At 45.0% G+C, this 26,605-nt stretch overlaps 1 protein-coding gene across 2 annotated transcripts in view; it reads left to right on the forward strand.

Moving 5' to 3' along the window:
* Positions 1 to 1,731: 1,731 nt before the first annotated feature.
* TGFB1I1 (transforming growth factor beta 1 induced transcript 1) overlaps positions 1,732 to 26,605 on the forward strand; it is a 67,481-nt gene continuing 42,607 nt past the window's right edge. For both annotated transcript variants that reach the window (XM_089653992.1, XM_089653993.1), the window contains exons 1-5: positions 1,732 to 1,870; positions 2,006 to 2,130; positions 2,201 to 2,265; positions 2,393 to 2,502; positions 4,883 to 4,946. In XM_089653992.1, the coding sequence (XP_089510118.1) occupies positions 1,858 to 1,870; positions 2,006 to 2,130; positions 2,201 to 2,265; positions 2,393 to 2,502; positions 4,883 to 4,946 (377 nt within the window). In that variant the 5' untranslated portion in view covers positions 1,732 to 1,857. The remainder of the gene's footprint in view (positions 1,871 to 2,005; positions 2,131 to 2,200; positions 2,266 to 2,392; positions 2,503 to 4,882; positions 4,947 to 26,605) is intronic.

Raw genomic sequence — 26,605 nt, forward strand, 5'->3', positions numbered from 1 at the left:
CTACACTGCTACCCTCCGGACTACACTGCTACCCTCCGGACTACACTGCTACCCTCCGGACTACACGGCTGCCCTCCAGACTACACGGCTACCCTCCGGACTACACTTATACCCTCCGGACTACACGGCTATCCTCCACACTACACTCCTACCCTCCAGACTACACTGCTACCCTCCGGACTACACGGCTGCCCTCCAGACTACACGGCTACCCTCCGGACTACACTTATACCCTCCGGACTACACGGCTATCCTCCACACTACACTCCTACCCTCCAGACTACACTGCTACCCTCCGGACTACACGGCTGCCCTCCAGACTACACGGCTATCCATGTCCCATCCTCTGTATCTCCTCGTTCTCTTTTCCCCTTCTATGTCAGTCCACTTACCATCACACTCTTCTCTTTGCAGTGCTGGCCCAGCTGCTTGGTGTCTCCGAACATCCTTCACAGAGCGCCCCCTCCTGATCATCCGTCTACAGAGCGCCCCCTCCTGATCATCCGTCTACAGAGCGCCCCCTCCTGATCATCCGTCTACAGAGCGCCCCTTCCTGATCATCCGTCTACAGAGCGCCCCCTCCTGATCATCCGTCTACAGAGCGCCCCCTCCTGATCATCCGTCTACAGAGCGTCCCCTCCTGATCATCCATCTACGGAGCGCCCCCTCCTGGTCATCGGTCTACAGAGCGCCCCCTCCTGATCATCCGTCTACAGAGCGCCCCCTCTTGGTCATCGGTCTACAGAGCGCCCCCTCCTGATCATCGGTCTACAGAGCGCCCCCTCCTGATCATCCGTCTACAGAGTGCCCCTTCCTGATCATCAGACTACAGAGCGCCCCTTCCTGATCATCCTTCACAGAGCGCCCCCTCCTGATCATCGGTCTACAGAGCGCCCCCTCCTGATCATCCATCTACAGAGCGCCCCCTCCTGATCATCCGTCTACAGAGCGCCCCCTCCTGGTCATCGGTCTACAGAGCGCCCCCTCCTGATCATCCGTCTACAGAGCGCCCCCTCCTGATCATCCGTCTACAGAGCGCCCCCTCCTGATCATCAGACTACAGAGCGCCCCCTCCTGATCATCGGTCTACAGAGCGCGCCCTCCTGATCATCAGACTACAGAGCGCCCCCTCCTGATCATCGGTCTACAGAGCGCCCCCTCCTGATCATCGGTCTACAGAGCGCCCCCTCCTGATCATCGGTCTACAGAGCGCCCCCTCCTGATCATCTGTCTACAGAGCGCCCCCTCCTGATCATCCGTCTACAGAGCGCCCCCTCCTGATCATCCATCTACAGAGCGCCCCCTCCTGATCATCCGTCTACAGAGCGCCCCCTCCTGATCATTCGTCTACAGAGCGCCCCCTCCTGATCATCCGTCTACAGAGCGCCCCCTCCTGATCATCCGTCTACAGAGCGCCCCCTCCTGATCATCCGTCTACAGAGCGCCCCCTCCTGATCATCCGTCTACAGAGCGCCCCCTCCTGATCATCCGTCTACAGAGCTCCCCCTCCTGATCATCCGTCTACAGAGCGCCCCCTCCTGATCATCCGTCTACAGAGCGCCCCTTCCTGATCATCCGTCTACAGAGCGCCCCCTCCTGATCATCCGTCTACAGAGCGCCCCTTCCTGATCATCCGTCTACAGAGCGCCCCCTCCTGATCATCCGTCTACAGAGCGCCCCCTCCTGATCATCCGTCTACAGAGCGCCCCTTCCTGATCATCCGTCTACAGAGCGCCCCCTCCTGATCATCCATCTACAGAGCGCCCCTTTCTGATCATCCGTCTACAGAGCGCCCCCTCCTGATCATCCGTCTACAGAGCGCCCCCTCCTGGTGATCTCAGTACAGTACTTCCCCTCATGGAAGATTTAGGTAACCATCCTTGATACACCCTCAGCAACCAATCAGATGTAAGATTTGCCTCATCTTACTGCAGTAGTGGTTGCTGTTGGTTACTGCATGAGGAGCCTCATCCGCTGGTGGTAACGACTCATTTCCATCCTTTAGATGCGCTACTCGCCGACCTTCAGGTAACGTCTCCCACCCGCTGCCCAGTATTGCTGACAGATTCTCAGGAGAGACTTGAGACTTGTGAGCTGCAGCGCCCCTCGCCACCACCCTACGACCCAAAGGTACGTCACCTACTCTGCTGACCTCCTGGCATGACGATTGTCCGAGGAACTGATGATCTTCTTCTTACAGACGGCAGTGCCATACTCCGACTCCGAGACGGATAATCCCGCAGCTGACAAGTCCCACCTGTACAGGTAAGACCCGGAACCTTCTCATTTCCTTTTCTGGCTCTATCACCATTGGATAGGTTGTCCCGCTGAAGATCTGCGTCTCCAGTATTCTCTGTGTAGACATGCAGTAACCCCGCTCTCCTGTCCGCAGCACGGTGAAGAAGTATGGTCCATCCTCGGTCTCTCCCGCTGTTGGTGGAGGATTGTGTGAACTGGACCGCTTACTCAACGAGCTCAACGCTACTCAGTTCAACATCACAGGTATGAAGGGTTCCATCCTGTCCTCCTCCCACCGTCCAGTGTCAGGGTGATCCTCCTCCTCCTCTGGTATGAAGGGTTCCATCCTGTCCTCCTCCCACCGTCCAGTGTCAGGGTGATCCTCCTCCTCCTCTGGTATGAAGGGTTCCATTCTGTCCTCCTCCCATCGTCCAGTGTCAGGGTGATCCTCCTCCTCCTCTGGTATGAAGGGTTTCATCCTGTCCTCCTCCCACCGTCCAGTGTCAGGGTGATCCTCCTCCTCCTCTGGTATGAAGGGTTCCATCCTGTCCTCCTCCCACCGTCCAGTGTCAGGGTGATCCTCCTCCTCCTCTGGTATGAAGGGTTTCATCCTGTCCTCCTCCCACCGTCCAGTGTCAGGGTGATCCTCCTCCTCCTCTGGTATGAAGGGTTCCATCCTGTCCTCCTCCCACCGTCCAGTGTCAGGGTGATCCACCTCCTCCTCTGGTATGAAGGGTTCCATCCTGTCCTCCTCCCACCGTCCAGTGTCAGGGTGATCCTCCTCCTCCTCTGGTATGAAGGGTTTCATCCTGTCCTCCTCCCGCCGTCCAGTGTCAGGGTGATCCTCCTCCTCTGGTATGAAGGGTTCCATCCTGTCCTCCTCCCGTCGTCCAGTGTCAGGGTGATCCTCCTCCTCCTCTGGTATGAAGGGTTCCATCCTGTCCTCCTCCCGTCGTCCAGTGTCAGGGTGATCCTCCTCCTCCTCTGGTATGAAGGGTTCCATCCTGTCCTCCTCCCGTCGTCCAGTGTCAGGGTGATCCTCCTCCTCCTCTGGTATGAAGGGTTCCATCCTGTCCTCCTCCCGTCGTCCAGTGTCAGGGTGATCCTCCTCCTCCTCTGGTATGAAGGGTTCCATCCTGTCCTCCTCCCACCGTCCAGTGTCAGGGTGATCCACCTCCTCCTCTGGTATGAAGGGTTCCATCCTGTCCTCCTCCCACCGTCCAGTGTCAGGGTGATCCTCCTCCTCCTCTGGTATGAAGGGTTTCATCCTGTCCTCCTCCCGCCGTCCAGTGTCAGGGTGATCCTCCTCCTCTGGTATGAAGGGTTCCATCCTGTCCTCCTCCCGTCGTCCAGTGTCAGGGTGATCCTCCTCCTCCTCTGGTATGAAGGGTTCCATCCTGTCCTCCTCCCGTCGTCCAGTGTCAGGGTGATCCTCCTCCTCCTCTGGTATGAAGGGTTCCATCCTGTCCTCCTCCCGTCGTCCAGTGTCAGGGTGATCCTCCTCCTCCTCTGGTATGAAGGGTTCCATCCTGTCCTCCTCCCGTCGTCCAGTGTCAGGGTGATCCTCCTCCTCCTCTGGTATGAAGGGTTCCATCCTGTCCTCCTCCCGTCGTCCAGTGTCAGGGTGATCCTCCTCCTCCTCTGGTATGAAGGGTTCCATCCTGTCCTCCTCCCACCGTCCAGTGTCAGGGTGATCCTCCTCCTCCTCTGGTATGAAGGGTTCCATCCTGTCCTCCTCCCACCGTCCAGTGTCAGGGTGATCCTCCTCCTCCTCTGGTATGAAGGGTTCCATCCTGTCCTCCTCCCATCGTCCAGTGTCAGGGTGATCCTCCTCCTCCTCTGGTATGAAGGGTTCCATTCTGTCCTCCTCCCATCGTCCAGTGTCAGGGTGATCCTCCTCCTCCTCTGGTATGAAGGGTTCCATCCTGTCCTCCTCCCACCGTCCAGTGTCAGGGTGATCCTCCTCCTCCTCTGGTATGAAGGGTTCCATCCTGTCCTCCTCCCATCGTCCAGTGTCAGGGTGATCCTCCTCCTCCTCTGGTATGAAGGGTTCCATTCTGTCCTCCTCCCATCGTCCAGTGTCAGGGTGATCCTCCTCCTCCTCTGGTATGAAGGGTTCCATCCTGTCCTCCTCCCACCGTCCAGTGTCAGGGTGATCCTCCTCCTCCTCTGGTATGAAGGGTTCCATCCTGTCCTCCTCCCATCGTCCAGTGTCAGGGTGATCCTCCTCCTCTGGTATGAAGGGTTCCATGCTGTCCTCCTCCCACCGTCCAGTGTCAGGGTGATCCTCCTCCTCTGGTATGAAGGGTTCCATCCTGTCCTCCTCCCATTGTCCAGTGTCAGGGTGATCCTCCTGTCCCTCGTGTGCCCAATGTTCCGTCACTGCCTGTCCATCATTGGCTCTGGAATGGTTCTTCTTGATCTCCTGCCTTTCATCCGGATTCTGTTCATTGTTGGTTTTGATCTTCTTCAGGTAAGTTGTAGGGACTGGCTGTAGTTTTACAATATCTTCTGTTCTGTAGTGGCGAGGGGTTCCTCATGGTCCTCCTTGGCTTGGATCCTTCCAGTGTTCTCCTCTCTATGTCCATGTCGTGTTCTGGAGCATTTGCTGGGAATTCTGACAAATGTCTTTCCTGTTTCCCAGATGAGATCATGTCCCAGTTTCCTGCGAGAGATAATAAAGTGATGGACAGAGCAGAGGAGAGAAGGTGAGGGGTGTGTGTGCCGGTGAATGTGTCTTGTGTGTGCCGGTGAATGTGTCTTGTGTGTGCCGGTGAATGTGTCTTGTGTGTGCCGGTGAATGTGTCTTGTGTGTGCCGGTGAATGTGTCTTGTGTGTGCCGGTGAATGTGTCTTGTGTGTGCCGGTGAATGTGTCTTGTGTGTGCCGGTAATTGTGTGTTGTGTGTGCTGGTGAATGTGTCTAGTGTGTGCCGGTGAATGTGTCTAGTGTGTGCCGGTGAATGTGTCTAGTGTGTGCCGGTGAATGTGTCTAGTGTGTGCCGGTGAATGTGTCTAGTGTGTGCCGGTGAATGTGTCTAGTGTGTGCCGGTGAATGTGTGTTGTGTGTGCCGGTGAATGTGTGTTGTGTGTGCCGGTGAATGTGTCTTGTGTGTGCCGGTAATTGTGTGTTGTGTGTGCTGGTGAATGTGTCTTGTGTGTGCCGGTGAATGTGTCTTGTGTGTGCCGGTGAATGTGTCTAGTGTGTGCCGGTGAATGTGTCTTGTGTGTGCCGGTGAATGTGTCTTGTGTGTGCCGGTGAATGTGTCTTGTGTGTGCCGGTGAATGTGTCTAGTGTGTGCCGGTGAATGTGTCTAGTGTGTGCCGGTGAATGTGTCTAGTGTGTGCCGGTGAATGTGTCTTGTGTGTGCCGGTGAATGTGTCTTGTGTGTGCCGGTGAATGTGTCTAGTGTGTGCCGGTGAATGTGTCTAGTGTGTGCCGGTGAATGTGTCTAGTGTGTGCCGGTGAATGTGTCTAGTGTGTGCCGGTGAATGTGTCTAGTGTGTGCCGGTGAATGTGTCTTGTGTGTGCCGGTGAATGTGTCTTGTGTGTGCCGGTGAATGTGTCTAGTGTGTGCCGGTGAATGTGTCTAGTGTGTGCCGGTGAATGTGTCTAGTGTGTGCCGGTGAATGTGTCTAGTGTGTGCCGGTGAATGTGTCTAGTGTGTGCCGGTGAATGTGTCTAGTGTGTGCCGGTGAATGTGTCTAGTGTGTGCCGGTGAATGTCTCCACAAATACACGGGCCAATTGGAGGCTGGGATTCCTGCTAAATGTCTGTGGATAATAAGTGCTCTGGGGTTCCGTGACTTGCACAATGTTTTTGGATACCCTCCGGACTACACTGCTACCCTCCAGACTACACTGCTACCCTCCAGACTACACTGCTACCCTCCGGACTACACGGCTACCCTCCGGACTACACTGCTACCCTCCACACTACACTGCTACCCTCCGGACTACATTGCTACCCTCCGGACTACACTGCTGCCCTCCGGACTACACTGCTACCCTCCGGACTACACTGCTACCCTCCACACTATACTGCTACCCTCCGGACTACACTGCTACCCTCCGGACTACACTGCTACCCTCCGGACTACACGGCTACCCTCCGGACTACACTGCTACCCTCCGGACTACACTTATACCCTCCGGACTACACTGCTACCCTCCAGACTACACGGCTACCCTCCGGACTACACTGCTACCCTCCGGACTACACTGCTACCCTCCGGACTACACTTATACCCTCCGGACTACACTGCTACCCTCCGGACTACACTTATACCCTCCGGACTACACTGCTACCCTCCAGACTACACTGCTACCCTCCGGACTACACGGCTACCCTCTGGACTACACTGCTGCCCTCCAGACTACACTGCTGCCCTCCAGACTACACGGCTACCCTCCGGACTACACTGCTGCCCTCCAGACTACACTGCTGCCCTCCAGACTACACGGCTACCCTCCGGACTACACGGCTACCCTCCAAACTACACGGCTACCCTCCAAACTACACGGCTACCCTCCAAACTACACGGCTACCCTCCGGACTACACTGCTACCCTCCGGACTACACGGCTACCCTCCGGACTACACTGCTACCCTCCAGACTACACTGCTACCCTCCGGACTACACTTATACCCTCCAGACTACACGGCTACCCTCCGGACTACACGGCTACCCTCCGGACTACACGGCTACCCTCCGGACTACACGGCTACCCTCCGGACTACACTGCTACCCTCCGGACTACACTTATACCCTCCGGACTACACTGCTACCCTCCGGACTACACTGCTACCCTCCGGACTACACTGCTACCCTCCGGACTACACTTATACCCTCCGGACTACACTGCTACCCTCCGGACTACACTTATACCCTCCGGACTACACTGCTACCCTCCAGACTACACTGCTACCCTCCGGACTACACGGCTACCCTCTGGACTACACTGCTGCCCTCCAGACTACACTGCTGCCCTCCAGACTACACGGCTACCCTCCGGACTACACGGCTACCCTCCAAACTACACGGCTACCCTCCAAACTACACGGCTACCCTCCAAACTACACGGCTACCCTCCGGACTACACTGCTACCCTCCGGACTACACGGCTACCCTCCGGACTACACTGCTACCCTCCAGACTACACTGCTACCCTCCGGACTACACTTATACCCTCCAGACTACACGGCTACCCTCCGGACTACACGGCTACCCTCCGGACTACACGGCTACCCTCCGGACTACTTTCCTACCCTCCAGACTACACTGCTACCCTCCAGACTACACTGCTATTCTCCGGACTACACTGCTACCCTCCGGACTACACTGCTACCCTCCAGACTACACTGCTACCCTCCGGACTACACTGCTACCCTCCAGACTACACGGCTGCCCTCCGGACTACACGGCTACCCTCCAGACTACTTTCCTACCTTCCAGACTACACTGCTACCCTCCAGACTACACTGCTATCCTCCGGACTACACTGCTACCCTCCAGACTACACGGCTACCCTCTGGACTACACTGCTACCCTCCAGATTACACTGCTAACCTCCAGACTACACTGCTATCCTCCGGAATACACTGCTATCCTCCGGACTACACTGCTACCCTCCGGACTACACTGCTACCCTCCGGACTACACTGCTACCCTCCGGACTACACTGCTACCCTCCGGACTACACTGCTACCCTCCGGACTACACTGCTACCCTCCGGACTACACTGCTACCCTCCGGACTACTTTCCTACCCTCCGGACTACACTGCTATCCTCCGGATTACACTGCTACCCTCCGGATTACACTGCTACCCTCCGGACTACACTGCTACCCTCCGGACTACTTTCCTACCCTCCAGACTACACTGCTACCCTCCAGACTACACGGCTAGCGATCAGCAGACAGGGTGGCTTCCCAGGGACACAGCGGGCTTCAGCAGGTAGGGACACAGCAGGCTTGCAGGGGCTCGGCAGGGTCTTGGCTGTGGGGGGTCTGAGCCTGGGATGGTTCTAACCTTTGGGGGAGTCTCCTGCAGAGTACTCAGTGGGGATGGCTGCAGAGGCCCGGTCCCCACCCGGACCCCCCAATGGAACAGCTGCGGCAGACAGCACAGGAGGGAGAGAGAGAGCGGCCTGGTCTCACTCCAGCCTTTTAAAAGCCGTGCGGGACGCTTCCGGGTTGCCCCGGCAATGGCCGGCCCAGCGTTGGGTTGCTGGGGCAACGAGGCACGACCCCCTCACTCGGGCCGTACTGAGGGAGCGTGGCCTTTGTCTCCGGTGGGCGCAGAACGCGGGAATGCCTCGTGCCCCCGCCATGCCTTGGCGGCCCTTTGCCGGAAAGGTGCTAACCGCACCACAGGGGGCATTTCCTCCCGTCCTGCACAGCCCTTTGATGTAGGCTGGCAGGACGTGAGGAATCCGCAAGGGGGGAGGGAGGAGTGAAGGAACAGGCAGAGGGACAGACAAAGGGGGGTGGGGAAGACACGGGCACTCCGTGACAATACCAGATACGTGTGCACAAGGTGTCAGTGAATGGACAAGGTGTCAGTGAATGAAGAAGGTGTCAGTGAATGAAGAAGGTGTCAGTGAATGAAGGTGTCAGTGAATGAAGGTGTCAGTGAATGGACAAGGTGTCAGTGAATGAAGAAGGTGTCAGTGAATGAAGAAGGTGTCAGTGAATGAAGGTGTCAGTGAATGAAGGTGTCAGTGAATGAAGGAGGTGTCAGTGAATGGACAAGGTGTCAGTGAATGAAGAAGGTGTCAGTGAATGAAGGTGTCAGTGAATGAAGAAGGTGTCAGTGAATGAAGGTGTCAGTGAATGAAGGAGGTGTCAGTGAATGAACAAGGTGTCAGTGAATGAACAAGGTGTCAGTGAATGGAAGTGTTTGTTCCCCAATGCCAGAAGTCTGCCCAGCACAATAGGTGAGTTGGAAGGTTTGGTGAATGAAGAGAACAAGGATTGGATTGGTATTGCTGAATCTTGGCTTCATTCCTCACATGACTGGGCCATTCATATTCCTGGCTAGGTTCTCTTTCGGGGAGACGGGGGAATAGGAAAGGGGGTGGAGTCTGTCTGGAATAGGAAAGGGGTGGAGTCTGTCTCTATGTGAGAAGTGATCTCAGAGCGAGTGTGAAAGAGGATCTAGTTGATGGAGAGTGTGATGAGGCTGAAGTATTATGGGTGGAACTGCACATGGGGGGCGGTATTACAAAGGTCATCATTGGAGTTTGTTATAGGCCTCCCAGTGTTAATAAGGAGGTGGAGACTCAGCTCCTCCCACAGATCGAGTGTTATTAGTGGGGGACCCCAAGGTTCAGTGTTGTTAGCGGGGGACCCCAAGGTTCAGTGTTGTTAGTGGGGGACCCCAAGGTTCAGTGTTGTTAGTGGGGGACCCCAAGGTTCAGTGTTGTTAGCGGGGGACCCCAAGCTTTAGTTGTTAGCGGGGGACCCCAAGGTTCAGTGTTGTTAGTGGGGGACCCCAAGGTTCAGTGTTGTTAGCGGGGGACCCCAAGGTTCAGTGTTGTTAGCAGGGGACCCCAAGGTTTAGTTGTTAGCGGGGGACCCCAAGGTTCAGTGTTGTTAGCGGGGGACCCCAAGGTTCAGCGTTGTTAGCGGGGGACCCCAAGGTTCAGCGTTGTTAGCGGGGGACCCCAAGGTTCAGTGTTGTTAGTGGGGGACCCCAAGGTTCAGTGTTGTTAGCGGGCGACCCCAAGGTTTAGTTGTTAGCGGGGGACCCCAAGGTTCAGTGTTGTTAGCGGGGGACCCCAAGGTTCAGTGTTGTTAGTGGGGGACCCCAAGGTTCAGCGTTGTTAGCGGGGGACCCCAAGGTTCAGTGTTGTTAGCGGGGGACCCCAAGGTTTAGTTGTTAGCGGGGGACCCCAAGGTTCAGTGTTGTTAACGGGGGACCCCAAGGTTCAGTGTTGTTAGCGGGGGACCCAAAGGTTCAGTGTTGTTAGCGGGGGACCCCAAGGTTCAGCGTTGTTAGTGGGGGACCCCAAGGTTCAGTGTTGTTAGCGGGGGACCCCAAGGTTCAGTGTTGTTAGTGGGGGACCCCAAGGTTCAGTGTTGTTAGCAGGGGACCCCAAGGTTCAGCGTTGTTAGCGGGGGACCCCAAGGTTCAGTGTTGCTAGCGGGGGACCCCAAGGTTCAGTGTTGTTAGCGGGGGACCCCAAGGTTCAGTGTTGTTACCTCATCTGGAATATGCAGTTCAGTTTTGGGCTCCAATTCACAAGAAGAACATTGGGGAACTGGAGAAAGTACAGAGAAGGGCAACCAAACTGATACGAGGCATGGAGGAGATCAGCTATCAGGAGAGATTAGAGGGACTGAATTTATTCTCTACTGAGAAGAGGAGATTAAGGGGGGATATGATCTCCATGTATAATACATAAGGGGGGATATGATCTCCATGTATAATACATAAGGGGGGATATGATCTCCATGTATAATACATAAGGGGGGATATGATCTCCATGTATAATACATAAGGGGGATATGATCTCCATGTATAATACATAAGGGGGGATATGATCTCCATGTATAATACATAAGGGGGGATATGATCTCCATGTATAATACATAAGGGGGGATATGATCTCCATGTATAATACATAAGGGGGGATATGATCTCCATGTATAATACATAAGGGGGGATATGATCTCCATGTATAATACATAAGGGGGGATATGATCTCCATGTATAATACATAAGGGGGATATGATCACCATGTATAATACATAAGGGGGGATATGATCTCCATGTATAATACATAAGGGGGGGGATATGATCTTCATGTATAATACATTAGGGGGATATGATCTCCATGTATAATACATAAGGGGGGATATGATCTCCATGTATAATACATAAGGGGGGGATATGATCTCCATGTATAATACATAAGGGGGGGATATGATCACCATGTATAATACATAAGGGGAGATATGATCTCCATGTATAATACATAAGGTGGATATGATCTCCATGTATAATACATAAGGGGGGATATGATCTTCATGTATAATACATTAGGGGGATATGATCTTCATGTATAATACATAAGGGGGGATATGATCTTCATGTATAATACATTAGGGGGATATGATCTCCATGTATAATACATAAGGGGGATATGATCTCCATGTATAATACATAAGGGGGATATGATCTCCATGTATAATACATAAGGGGGGATATGATCTCCATGTATAATACATAAGGGGGGATATGATCACCATGTATAATACATAAGGGGGGATATGATCTCCATGTAAAATACATAAGGGGGGATATGATCTCCATGTATAATACATAAGGCGGGGATATGATCTCCATGTATAATACATAAGGGGGATATGATCTCCATGTATAATACATAAGGGGGGGGATATGATCTCCATGTATAATACATAAGGGGGGGATATGATCTCCATGTATAATACATAAGGGGGATATGATCTCCATGTATAATACATAAGGGGGGATATGATCTCCATGTATAATACATAAGGGGGGATATGATCTCCATGTATAATACATAAGGGGGGATATGATCTCCATGTATAATACATAAGGGGGGATATGATCTCCATGTATAATACATAAGGGGGGATATGATCTCCATGTATAATACATAAGGGGGGGATATGATCTCCATGTATAATACATAAGGGGGATATGATCTCCATGTATAATACATAAGGGGGATATGATCACCATGTATAATACATAAGGGGGGATATGATCTCCATGTATAATACATAAGGGGGGGGATATGATCTTCATGTATAATACATTAGGGGGATATGATCTCCATGTATAATACATAAGGGGGGGGATATGATCTTCATGTATAATACATTAGGGGGATATGATCTCCATGTATAATACATAAGGGGGGATATGATCTCCATGTATAATACATAAGGGGGGGATATGATCTCCATGTATAATACATAAGGGGGGGATATGATCACCATGTATAATACATAAGGGGAGATATGATCTCCATGTATAATACATAAGGGGGGATATGATCTCCATGTATAATACATAAGGTGGATATGATCTCCATGTATAATACATAAGGGGGGATATGATCTTCATGTATAATACATTAGGGGGATATGATCTCCATGTATAATACATAAGGGGGGATATGATCTTCATGTATAATACATTAGGGGGATATGATCTCCATGTATAATACATAAGGGGGATATGATCTCCATGTATAATACATAAGGGGGATATGATCTCCATGTATAATACATAAGGGGGGATATGATCTCCATGTATAATACATAAGGGGGGGTATGATCTCCATGTATAATACATAAGGGGGGATATGATCACCATGTATAATACATAAGGGGGGATATGATCTCCATGTAAAATACATAAGGGGGGATATGATCTCCATGTATAATACATAAGGGGGGGATATGATCTCCATGTATAATACATAAGGGGGGATATGATCTCCATGTATAATACATAAGGGGGGGGATATGATCTCCATGTATAATACATAAGGGGGGGATATGATCTCCATGTATAATACATAAGGGGGATATGATCTCCATGTATAATACATAAGGGGGGGATATGATGTCCATGTATAATACATAAAGGGGATATGATCTCCATGTATAATACATAAGGGGGGATATGATCTCCATGTATAATACATAAAGGGGGATATGATCTCCATGTATAATACATAAGGGGGGGATATGATCTCCATGTATAATACATTAAGGGGATATGATCTCCATGTATAATACATAAGGGGGATATGATCTCCATGTATAATACATAAGGGGGATATGATCTCCATGTATAATACATAAGGGGGGATATGATCTCCATGTATAATACATAAGGGGGGGTATGATCTCCATGTATAATACATAAGGGGGGATATGATCACCATGTATAATACATAAGGGGGGATATGATCTCCATGTAAAATACATAAGGGGGGATATGATCTCCATGTATAATACATAAGGGGGGGATATGATCTCCATGTATAATACATAAGGGGGGATATGATCTCCATGTATAATACATAAGGGGGGGGATATGATCTCCATGTATAATACATAAGGGGGGGATATGATCTCCATGTATAATACATAAGGGGGATATGATCTCCATGTATAATACATAAGGGGGGGATATGATGTCCATGTATAATACATAAAGGGGATATGATCTCCATGTATAATACATAAGGGGGGATATGATCTCCATGTATAATACATAAAGGGGGATATGATCTCCATGTATAATACATAAGGGGGGGATATGATCTCCATGTATAATACATTAAGGGGATATGATCTCCATGTATAATACATAAGGGGGGGATATGATCTCCATGTATAATACATAAGAGGGATATGATCTCCATGTATAATACATAAGGGGGGGGGGTATGATCTCCATGTATAATACATAAGGGGGGACATGATCTCCATGTATAATACATAAGGGGGGATATGATCTCCATGTACAATACATAAGGGGGGATATGATCTCCATGTATAATACATAAGGGGGGATATGATCTCCATGTATAATACATAAGGGGGGATATGATCTCCATGTATAATACATAAGGGGGGATATGATCTCCATGTATAATGCACAAGGGGGGATATGATCTCCATGTATAATACATAAGGAGGGATATGATCTCCATGTATAATACATAAGGGGGGATATGATCTCCATGTATAATACATAAGGGGGATATGATCTCCATGTATAATGCACAAGGGGGAATATGATCTCCATGTATAATACATAAGGAGGGATATGATCTCCATGTATAATACATAAGGGGGGATATGATCTCCATGTATAATACATAAGGGGGGGATATGATCTCCATGTATAATACATAAGGGGGATATGATCTCCATGTATAATACATAAGGGGGGGATATGATCTCCATGTATAATACATAAGGGGGATATGATCTCCATATATAATACATAAGGGGGGGTATGATCTCCATGTATAATACATAAGGGGGGATATGATCACCATGTATAATACATAAGGGGGGATATGATCTCCATGTAAAATACATAAGGGGGGATATGATCACCATGTATAATACATAAGGGGGGATATGATCTCCATGTAAAATACATAAGGGGGGATATGATCTCCATGTATAATACATAAGGGGGGGATATGATCTCCATGTATAATACATAAGAGGGATATGATCTCCATGTATAATACATAAGGGGGATATGATCTCCATGTATAATACATAAGGGGGGATATGATCTCCATGTATAATACATAAGGGGGGATATGATCTCCATGTATAATACATAAGGGGGATATGATCTCCATGTATAATACATAAGGGGGGATATGATCTCCATGTATAATACATAAAGGGGATATGATCACCATGTATAATACATAAGGGGGGATATGATCTCCATGTATAATACATAAAGGGGATATGATCTCCATGTATAATACATAAAGGGGATATGATCTCCATGTATAATACATAAGAGGGATATGATCTCCATGTATAATACATAAGGGGGGGGTATGATCTCCATGTATAATACATAAGGGGGGACATGATCTCCATGTATAATACATAAGGGGGGATATGATCTCCATGTACAATACATAAGGGGGGATATGATCTCCATGTATAATACATAAGGGGGGATATGATCTCCATGTATAATACATAAGGGGGGATATGATCTCCATGTATAATACATAAGGGGGATATGATCTCCATGTATAATGCACAAGGGGGGATATGATCTCCATGTATAATACACAAGGAGGGATATGATCTCCATGTATAATACATAAGGGGGATATGATCTCCATGTATAATACATAAGGGGGATATGATCTCCATGTATAATACATAAGGGGGGATATGATCTCCATGTATAATACATAAGGGGGGGATATGATCACCATGTATAATACATAAGGGGGATATGATCTCCATGTATAATACATAAGGGGGATATGATCTCCATGTGTAATACATAATGGGGGGGATATGATCTCCATGTATAATACATAAGGGGGGATATGATCTCCATGTATAATACATAAGGGGGGGTATATGATGTCCATGTATAATACATAAGGGGGGATATGATCTCCATGTATAATACATAAGGGGGTATGATCTCCATGCATAATACATAAGGGGGGACATGATCTCCATGTATAATACATAAGGGGGATATGATCACCATGCATAATACATAAGGGGGGGATATGATCTCCATGTATAATACATAAGGGGGGATATGATCTCCATGTATAATACATAAGGGGGGATATGATCTCCATGTATAATACGTAAGGGGGGGATATGATATCCATGTATAATACATAAGGGGGGATATGATCTCCATGTATAATACATAAGGGGGATATGATCTCCATGTATAATACATAAGGGGGGATATGATCTCCATGTATAATACATAAGGGGGATATGATCTCCATGTATAATACATAAGGGGGGATATGATCTCCATGTATAATACATAAGGGGGGATATGATCTCCATGTATAATACATAAGGGGGGATATGATCTCCATGTATAATACATAAGGGGGGATATGATCTCCATGTATAATACATAAGGGGGGATATGATCTCCATGTATAATACATAAGGGGGGATATGATCTCCATGTATAATACATAAGGGGGGATATGATCTCCATGTATAATACATAAGGGGGGATATGATCTCCATGTATAATACATAAGGGGGGATATGATCTCCATGTATAATACATAAGGGAGGATATGATCTCCATGTATAATACATAAGGGGGGATATGATCTCCATGTATAATACATAAGGGGGGATATGATCTCCATGTATAATACATAAGGGGGGATATGATCTCCATGTATAATACATAAGGGGGGATATGATCTCCTTGTATAATACATAAGGGGGATATGATCTCCATGTATAATACATAAGGGAGGATATGATCTCCATGTATAATACATAAGGGGGGATATGATCTCCATGTATAATACATAAGGGGGGGTATATGATGTCCATGTATAATACATAAGGGGGGATATGATCTCCATGTATAATACATAAGGGGGGTATGATCTCCATGCATAATACATAAGGGGGGACATGATCTCCATGCATAATACATAAGGGGGATATGATCACCATGTACAATACATAAGGGGGGATATGATCTCCATGTATAATACATAAGGGGGGGTATATGATGTCCATGTATAATACATAAGGGGGGATATGATCTCCATGTATAATACATAAGGGGGGTATGATCTCCATGTATAATACATAAGGGGGGATATGATCTCCATGTATAATACATAAGGGGGGATATGATCTCCATGTATAATGCACAAGGGGGGATATGATCTCCATGTATAATACATAAGGAGGGATATGATCTCCATGTATAATACATAAGGGGGGATATGATCTCCATGTATAATACATAAGGGGGATATGATCTCCATGTATAATACATAAGGGGGGATATGATCTCCATGTATAATACATAAGGGGGAATATGATCTCCATGTATAATACATAAGGAGGGATATGATCTCCATGTATAATACATAAGGGGGGATATGATCTCCATGTATAATACATAAGGGGGGATATGATCTCCATGTATAATACATTAGGGGGGGATATGATCACCATGTATAATACATAAGGGGGATATGATCTCCATGTATAATACATAAGGGGGATATGATCTCCATGTGTAATACATAATGGGGGGGATATGATCTCCATGTATAATACATAAGGGGGGATATGATCTCCATGTTTAATACATAAGGGGGGTATATGATGTCCATGTATAATACATAAGGGGGGATATGATCTCCATGTATAATACATAAGGGGGTATGATTTCCATGCATAATACATAAGGGGGGACATGATCTCCATGTATAATACATAAGGGGGATATGATCACCATGCATAATACATAAGGGGGGGATATGATCTCCATGTATAATACATAAGGGGGATATGATCTCCATGTATAATACATTAGGGGGGGATATGATCACCATGTATAATACATAAGGGGGATATGATCTCCATGTATAATACATAAGGGGGATATGATCTCCATGTGTAATACATAATGGGGGGGATATGATCTCCATGTATAATACATAAGGGGGGATATGATCTCCATGTTTAATACATAAGGGGGGTATATGATGTCCATGTATAATACATAAGGGGGGATATGATCTCCATGTATAATACATAAGGGGGTATGATTTCCATGCATAATACATAAGGGGGGACATGATCTCCATGTATAATACATAAGGGGGATATGATCACCATGCATAATACATAAGGGGGGGATATGATCTCCATGTATAATACATAAGGGGGATATGATCTCCATGTATAATACATAAGGGGGGGATATGATCTCCATGTATAATACGTAAGGGGGGGATATGATATCCATGTATAATACATAAGGGGGATATGATCTCCATGTATAATACATAAGGGGGGATATGATCTCCATGTATAATACATAAGGGGGGGGGTATGATCTCCATGTATAATACATAAGGGGGGATATGATCTCCATGTATAATACATAAGGGGGGATATGATCTCCATGTATAATACATAAGGGGGGGATATGATCTCCATGTATAATACATAAGGGGGGATATGATCTCCATGTATAATACATAAGGGGGGATATGATCTCCATGTATAATACATAAGGGGGGATATGATCTCCATGTATAATACATAAGGGGGGGATATGATCTCCATGTATAATACATAAGGGGGGATATGATCTCCATGTATAATACATAAGGGGGGATATGATCTCCATGTATAATACATAAGGGGGATATGATCTCCATGTATAATACATAAGGGAGGATATGATCTCCATGTATAATACATAAGGGGGGATATGATCATCATGTATAATACATAAGGGGGGATATGATCTCCATGTATAATACATAAGGGGGGATATGATCTCCATGTATAATACATAAGGGGGATATGATCTCCATGTATAATACATAAGGGGGGATATGATCTCCATGTATAATACATAAGGGAGGATATGATCTCCATGTATAATACATAAGGGGGGATATGATCTCCATGTATAATACATAAGGGGGGGATATGATCACCATGTATAATACATAAGGGGGGATATGATCTCCATGTATAATACATAAGGGGGGATATGATCTCCATGTATAATACATAAGGGGGGGTATATGATGTCCATGTATAATACATAGGGGGGATATGATCTCCATGTATAATACATAAGGGGGATATGATCTCCATGTATAATACATAAGGGGGGATATGATCTCCATGTATAATACATAAGGGGGGGATATGATCACCATGTATAATACATAAGGGGGATATGATCTCCATGTGTAATACATAAGGGGGATATGATCTCCATGTGTAATATATAATGGGGGGGATATGATCTCCATGTATAATACATAAGGGGGGATATGATCTCCATGTATAATACATAAGGGGGGGTATATGATGTCCATGTATAATACATAAGGGGGGATATGATCTCCATGTATAATACATAAGGGGGGTATGATCTCCATGCATAATACATAAGGGGGGACATGATCTCCATGCATAATACATAAGGGGGATATGATCACCATGTATAATACATAAGGGGGGGATATGATCTCCATGTATAATACATAAGGGGGGATATGATCTCCATGTATAATACATAAGGGGGATATGATCTCCATGTATAATACATAAGGGGGATATGATCTCCATGTATAATACATAAGGGGGGATATGATCACCATGTACAATACATAAGGGGGGATATGATCTCCATGTATAATACATAAGGGGGGATATGATCTCCATGTATAATACATAAGGGGGGATATGATCTCCATGTATAATACATAAGGGGGGATATGATCTCCATGTATAATACATAAGGGGGGATATGATCTCCATGTATAATGCACAAGGGGGGATATGATCTCCATGTATAATACATAAGGAGGGATATGATCTCCATGTATAATACATAAGGGGGGATATGATCTCCATGTATAATACATAAGGGGAATATGATCTCCATGTATAATACATAAGGGGGGATATGATCTCAATGTATAATACATAAGGGGGATATGATCTCCATGTATAATACATAAGGGGGGTATGATCTCCATGTATAATACATAAGGGGGGATATGATCTCCATGTATAATACATAAGGGGGGAATATGATCTCCATGTATAATACATAAGGAGGGATATGATCTCCATGTATAATACATAAGGGGGGATATGATCTCCATGTATAATACATAAGGGGGGATATGATCTCCATGTATAATACATTAGGGGGGGATATGATCACCATGTATAATACATAAGGGGGATATGATCTCCATGTATAATACATAAGGGGGATATGATCTCCATGTGTAATACATAATGGGGGGGATATGATCTCCATGTATAATACATAAGGGGGGATATGATCTCCATGTATAATACATAAGGGGGGGTATATGATGTCCATGTATAATACATAAGGGGGGATATGATCTCCATGTATAATACATAAGGGGGTATGATCTCCATGCATAATACATAAGGGGGGACATGATCTCCATGTATAATACATAAGGGGGATATGATCACCATGCATAATACATAAGGGGGGGATATGATCTCCATGTATAATACATAAGGGGGGATATGATCTCCATGTATAATACATAAGGGGGGGATATGATCTCCATGTATAATACGTAAGGGGGGGATATGATATCCATGTATAATACATAAGGGGGGATATGATCTCCATGTATAATACATAAGGGGGGTATGATCTCCATGTATAATACATAAGGGGGGATATGATCTCCATGTATAATACATAAGGGGGGGGGGGTATGATCTCCATGTATAATACATAAGGGGGGATATGATCTCCATGTATAATACATAAGGGGGGATATGATCTCCATGTATAATACATAAGGGGGGGATATGATCTCCATGTATAATACATAAGGGGGGATATGATCTCCATGTATAATACATAAGGGGGGATATGATCTCCATGTATAATACATAAGGGGGGATATGATCTCCATGTATAATACATAAGGGGGGGATATGATCTCCATGTATAATACATAAGGGGGGATATGATCTCCATGTATAATACATAAGGGGGGATATGATCTCCATGTATAATACATAAGGGGGATATGATCTCCATGTATAATACATAAGGGAGGATATGATCTCCATGTATAATACATAAGGGGGGATATGATCATCATGTATAATACATAGGGGGGATATGATCTCCATGTATAATACATAAGGGGGGATATGATCTCCATGTATAATACATAAGGGGGATATGATCTCCATGTATAATACATAAGGGGGATATGATCTCCATGTATAATACATAAGGGAGGATATGATCTCCATGTATAATACATAAGGGGGGATATGATCTCCATGTATAATACATAAGGGGGGGATATGATCACCATGTATAATACATAAGGGGGGATATGATCTCCATGTATAATACATAAGGGGGGATATGATCTCCATGTATAATACATAAGGGGGGGGTATATGATGTCCATGTATAATACATAGGGGGGGATATGATCTCCATGTATAATACATAAGGGGGATATGATCTCCATGTATAATACATAAGGGGGATATGATCTCCATGTATAATACATAAGGGGGATATGATCTCCATGTATAATACATAAGGGGGGATATGATCTCCATGTATAATACATAAGGGGGGGATATGATCACCATGTATAATACATAAGGGGGATATGATCTCCATGTGTAATACATAAGGGGGATATGATCTCCATGTGTAATATATAATGGGGGGGATATGATCTCCATGTATAATACATAAGGGGGGATATGATCTCCATGTATAATACATAAGGGGGGGTATATGATGTCCATGTATAATACATAAGGGGGGATATGATCTCCATGTATAATACATAAGGGGGGTATGATCTCCATGCATAATACATAAGGGGGGACATGATCTCCATGCATAATACATAAGGGGGATATGATCACCATGTATAATACATAAGGGGGGGATATGATCTCCATGTATAATACATAAGGGGGGATATGATCTCCATGTATAATACATAAGGGGGGTATGATCTCCATGCATAATACATAAGGGGGGACATGATCTCCATGCATAATACATAAGGGGGATATGATCACCATGTATAATACATAAGGGGGGGATATGATCTCCATGTATAATACATAAGGGGGGATATGATCTCCATGTATAATACATAAGGGGGATATGATCTCCATGTATAATACATAAGGGGGGATATGATCTCCATGTATAATACATAAGGGGGGATATGATCTCCATGTATAATACATAAGGGGGGGATATGATCTCCATGTATAATACATAAGGGGGGGATATGATCTCCATGTATAATACATAAGGGGGGATATGATCTCCATGTATAATACATAAGGGGGGATATGATCTCCATGTATAATACATAAGGGGGGATATGATCTCCATGTATAATACATAAGGGGGATATGATCTCCATGTATAATACATAATGGGGGATATGATCTCCATGTATAATACATAAGGGGGGATATGATCATCATGTATAATACATAAGGGGGTATGATCTCCATGTATAATACATAAGGGGGATATGATCTCCATGTATAATACATAAGGGAGGATATGATCTCCATGTATAATACATAAGGGGGGATATGATCATCATGTATAATACATAAGGGGGGATATGATCTCCATGTATAATACATAAGGGGGGATATGATCTCCATGTATAATGCACAAGGGGGGATATGATCTCCATGTATAATACATAAGGGGGATATGATCTCCATGTATAATACATAAGGGGGATATGATCTCCATGTATAATACATAAGGGGGATATGATCTCCATGTATAATACATAAGGGGGGATATGATCTCCATGTATAATACATAAGGGGGGGATATGATCACCATGTATAATACATAAGGGGGATATGATCTCCATGTATAATACATAAGGGGGATATGATCTCCATGTGTAATACATAATGGGGGGGATATGATCTCCATGTATAATACATAAGGGGGGATATGATCTCCATGTATAATACATAAGGGGGGGTATATGATGTCCATGTATAATACATAAGGGGGGATATGATCTCCATGTATAATACATAAGGGGGGTATGATCTCCATGCATAATACATAAGGGGGGACATGATCTCCATGTATAATACATAAGGGGGATATGATCACCATGTATAATACATAAGGGGGGGATATGATCTCCATGTATAATACATAAGGGGGGATATGATCTCCATGTATAATACATAAGGGGGATATGATCTCCATGTATAATACATAAGGGGGATATGATCTCCATGTATAATGCATAAGGGGGGATATGATCATCATGTATAATACATAAGGGGGGGATATGATCACCATGTATAATACATAAGGGGGGATATGATCTCCATGTATAATACATAAGGGGGGGTATATGATCACCATGTATAATACATAAGGGGGGGATATGATCTCCATGTATAATACATAAGGGGGGGTATGATCTCCATGTATAATACATAGGGGGGGATATGATCTCCATGTATAATAAATAAGGGGGGATATGATCTCCATGTATAATACATAAGGGGGGATATGATCTCCATGTATAATACATAAGGGGGATATGATCTCCATGTATAATACATAAGGGGGATATGATCTCCATGTATAATACATAAGGGGGGATATGATCTCCATGTATAATACATAAGGGGGGATATGATCTCCATGTATAATACATAAGGGGGGGATATGATCACCATGTATAATACATAAGGGGGATATGATCTCCATGTATAATACATAAGGGGGATATGATCTCCATGTGTAATACATAATGGGGGGGATATGATCTCCATGTATAATACATAAGGGGGGATATGATCTCCATGTATAATACATAAGGGGGGGTATATGATGTCCATGTATAATACATAAGGGGGGATATGATCTCCATGTATAATACATAAGGGGGGTATGATCTCCATGCATAATACATAAGGGGGGACATGATCTCCATGTATAATACATAAGGGGGATATGATCACCATGTATAATACATAAGGGGGGGATATGATCTCCATGTATAATACATAAGGGGGGATATGATCTCCATGTATAATACATAAGGGGGATATGATCTCCATGTATAATACATAAGGGGGATATGATCTCCATGTATAATGCATAAGGGGGGATATGATCTCCATGTATAATACATAAGGGGGGATATGATCTCCATGTATAATACATAAGGGGGGATATGATCTCCATGTATAATACATAAGGGGGATATGATCTCCATGTATAATACATAAGGGGGGATATGATCTCCATGTATAATACATAAGGGGGATATGATCTCCATGTATAATACATAAGGGGGATATGATCTCCATGTATAATACATAAGGGAGGATATGATCTCCATGTATAATACATAAGGGGGGATATGATCATCATGTATAATACATAAGGGGGGGATATGATCACCATGTATTATACATAAGGGGGGATATGATCTCCATGTATAATACATAAGGGGGGATATGATCTCCATGTATAATACATAAGGGGGATATGATCTCCATGTATAATACATAAGGGGGATATGATCTCCATGTATAATACATAAGGGGGGATATGATCTCCATGTATAATACATAAGGGGGGATATGATCTCCATGTATAATACATAAGGGGGGGATATGATCACCATGTATAATACATAAGGGGGATATGATCTCCATGTATAATACATAAGGGGGATATGATCTCCATGTGTAATACATAATGGGGGGGATATGATCTCCATGTATAATACATAAGGGGGGATATGATCTCCATGTATAATACATAAGGGGGGTATGATCTCCATGCATAATACATAAGGGGGGACATGATCTCCATGCATAATACATAAGGGGGATATGATCTCCATGTATAATACATAAGGGGGATATGATCTCCATGTGTAATACATAATGGGGGGGATATGATCTCCATGTATAATACATAAGGGGGGATATGATCTCCATGTATAATACATAAGGGGGGTATGATCTCCATGCATAATACATAAGGGGGGACATGATCTCCATGCATAATACATAAGGGGGATATGATCACCATGTATAATACATAAGGGGGGGATATGATCTCCATGTATAATACATAAGGGGGGATATGATCTCCATGTATAATACATAAGGGGGATATGATCTCCATGTATAATACATAAGGGGGGATATGATCTCCATGTATAATACATAAGGGGGGATATGATCTCCATGTATAATACATAAGGGGGGGATATGATCTCCATGTATAATACATAAGGGGGGGATATGATCTCCATGTATAATACATAAGGGGGGATATGATCTCCATGTATAATACATAAGGGGGGATATGATCTCCATGTATAATACATAAGGGGGGATATGATCTCCATGTATAATACATAAGGGGGATATGATCTCCATGTATAATACATAAGGGGGGATATGATCTCCATGTATAATACATAAGGGGGGATATGATCATCATGTATAATACATAAGGGGGTATGATCTCCATGTATAATACATAAGGGGGATATGATCTCCATGTATAATACATAAGGGAGGATATGATCTCCATGTATAATACATAAGGGGGGATATGATCATCATGTATAATACATAAGGGGGGATATGATCTCCATGTATAATACATAAGGGGGGATATGATCTCCATGTATAATGCACAAGGGGGGATATGATCTCCATGTATAATACATAAGGGGGATATGATCTCCATGTATAATACATAAGGGGGATATGATCTCCATGTATAATACATAAGGGGGATATGATCTCCATGTATAATACATAAGGGGGGATATGATCTCCATGTATAATACATAAGGGGGGGATATGATCACCATGTATAATACATAAGGGGGATATGATCTCCATGTATAATACATAAGGGGGATATGATCTCCATGTGTAATACATAATGGGGGGGATATGATCTCCATGTATAATACATAAGGGGGGATATGATCTCCATGTATAATACATAAGGGGGGTATATGATGTCCATGTATAATACATAAGGGGGGATATGATCTCCATGTATAATACATAAGGGGGGTATGATCTCCATGCATAATACATAAGGGGGGACATGATCTCCATGTATAATACATAAGGGGGATATGATCACCATGTATAATACATAAGGGGGGGATATGATCTCCATGTATAATACATAAGGGGGGATATGATCTCCATGTATAATACATAAGGGGGATATGATCTCCATGTATAATACATAAGGGGGATATGATCTCCATGTATAATGCATAAGGGGGGATATGATCTCCATGTATAATACATAAGGGGGGATATGATCATCATGTATAATACATAAGGGGGGGATATGATCACCATGTATAATACATAAGGGGGGATATGATCTCCATGTATAATACATAAGGGGGGATATGATCTCCATGTATAATACATAAGGGGGATATGATCTCCATGTATAATACATAAGGGGGATATGATCTCCATGTATAATACATAAGGGGGGATATGATCTCCATGTATAATACATAAGGGGGGATATGATCTCCATGTATAATACATAAGGGGGGGATATGATCACCATGTATAATACATAAGGGGGATATGATCTCCATGTATAATACATAAGGGGGATATGATCTCCATGTGTAATACATAATGGGGGGGATATGATCTCCATGTATAATACATAAGGGGGGATATGATCTCCATGTATAATACATAAGGGGGGGTATATGATGTCCATGTATAATACATAAGGGGGGATATGATCTCCATGTATAATACATAAGGGGGGTATGATCTCCATGTATAATACATAAGGGGGGATATGATCTCCATGTATAATACATAAGGGGGGTATGATCTCCATGTATAATACATAAGGGGGGATATGATCTCCATGTATAATACATAAGGGGGGATATGATCTCCATGTATAATACATAAGGGGGATATGATCTCCATGTATAATACATAAGGGGGATATGA

This window comes from Staurois parvus, unplaced genomic scaffold (genome assembly GCF_062004578.1).
Source record: "Staurois parvus isolate SC_StPar_1 unplaced genomic scaffold, SC_StPar_1.0 ptg000733l, whole genome shotgun sequence".
NCBI lineage: Eukaryota > Metazoa > Chordata > Amphibia > Anura > Ranidae > Staurois > Staurois parvus.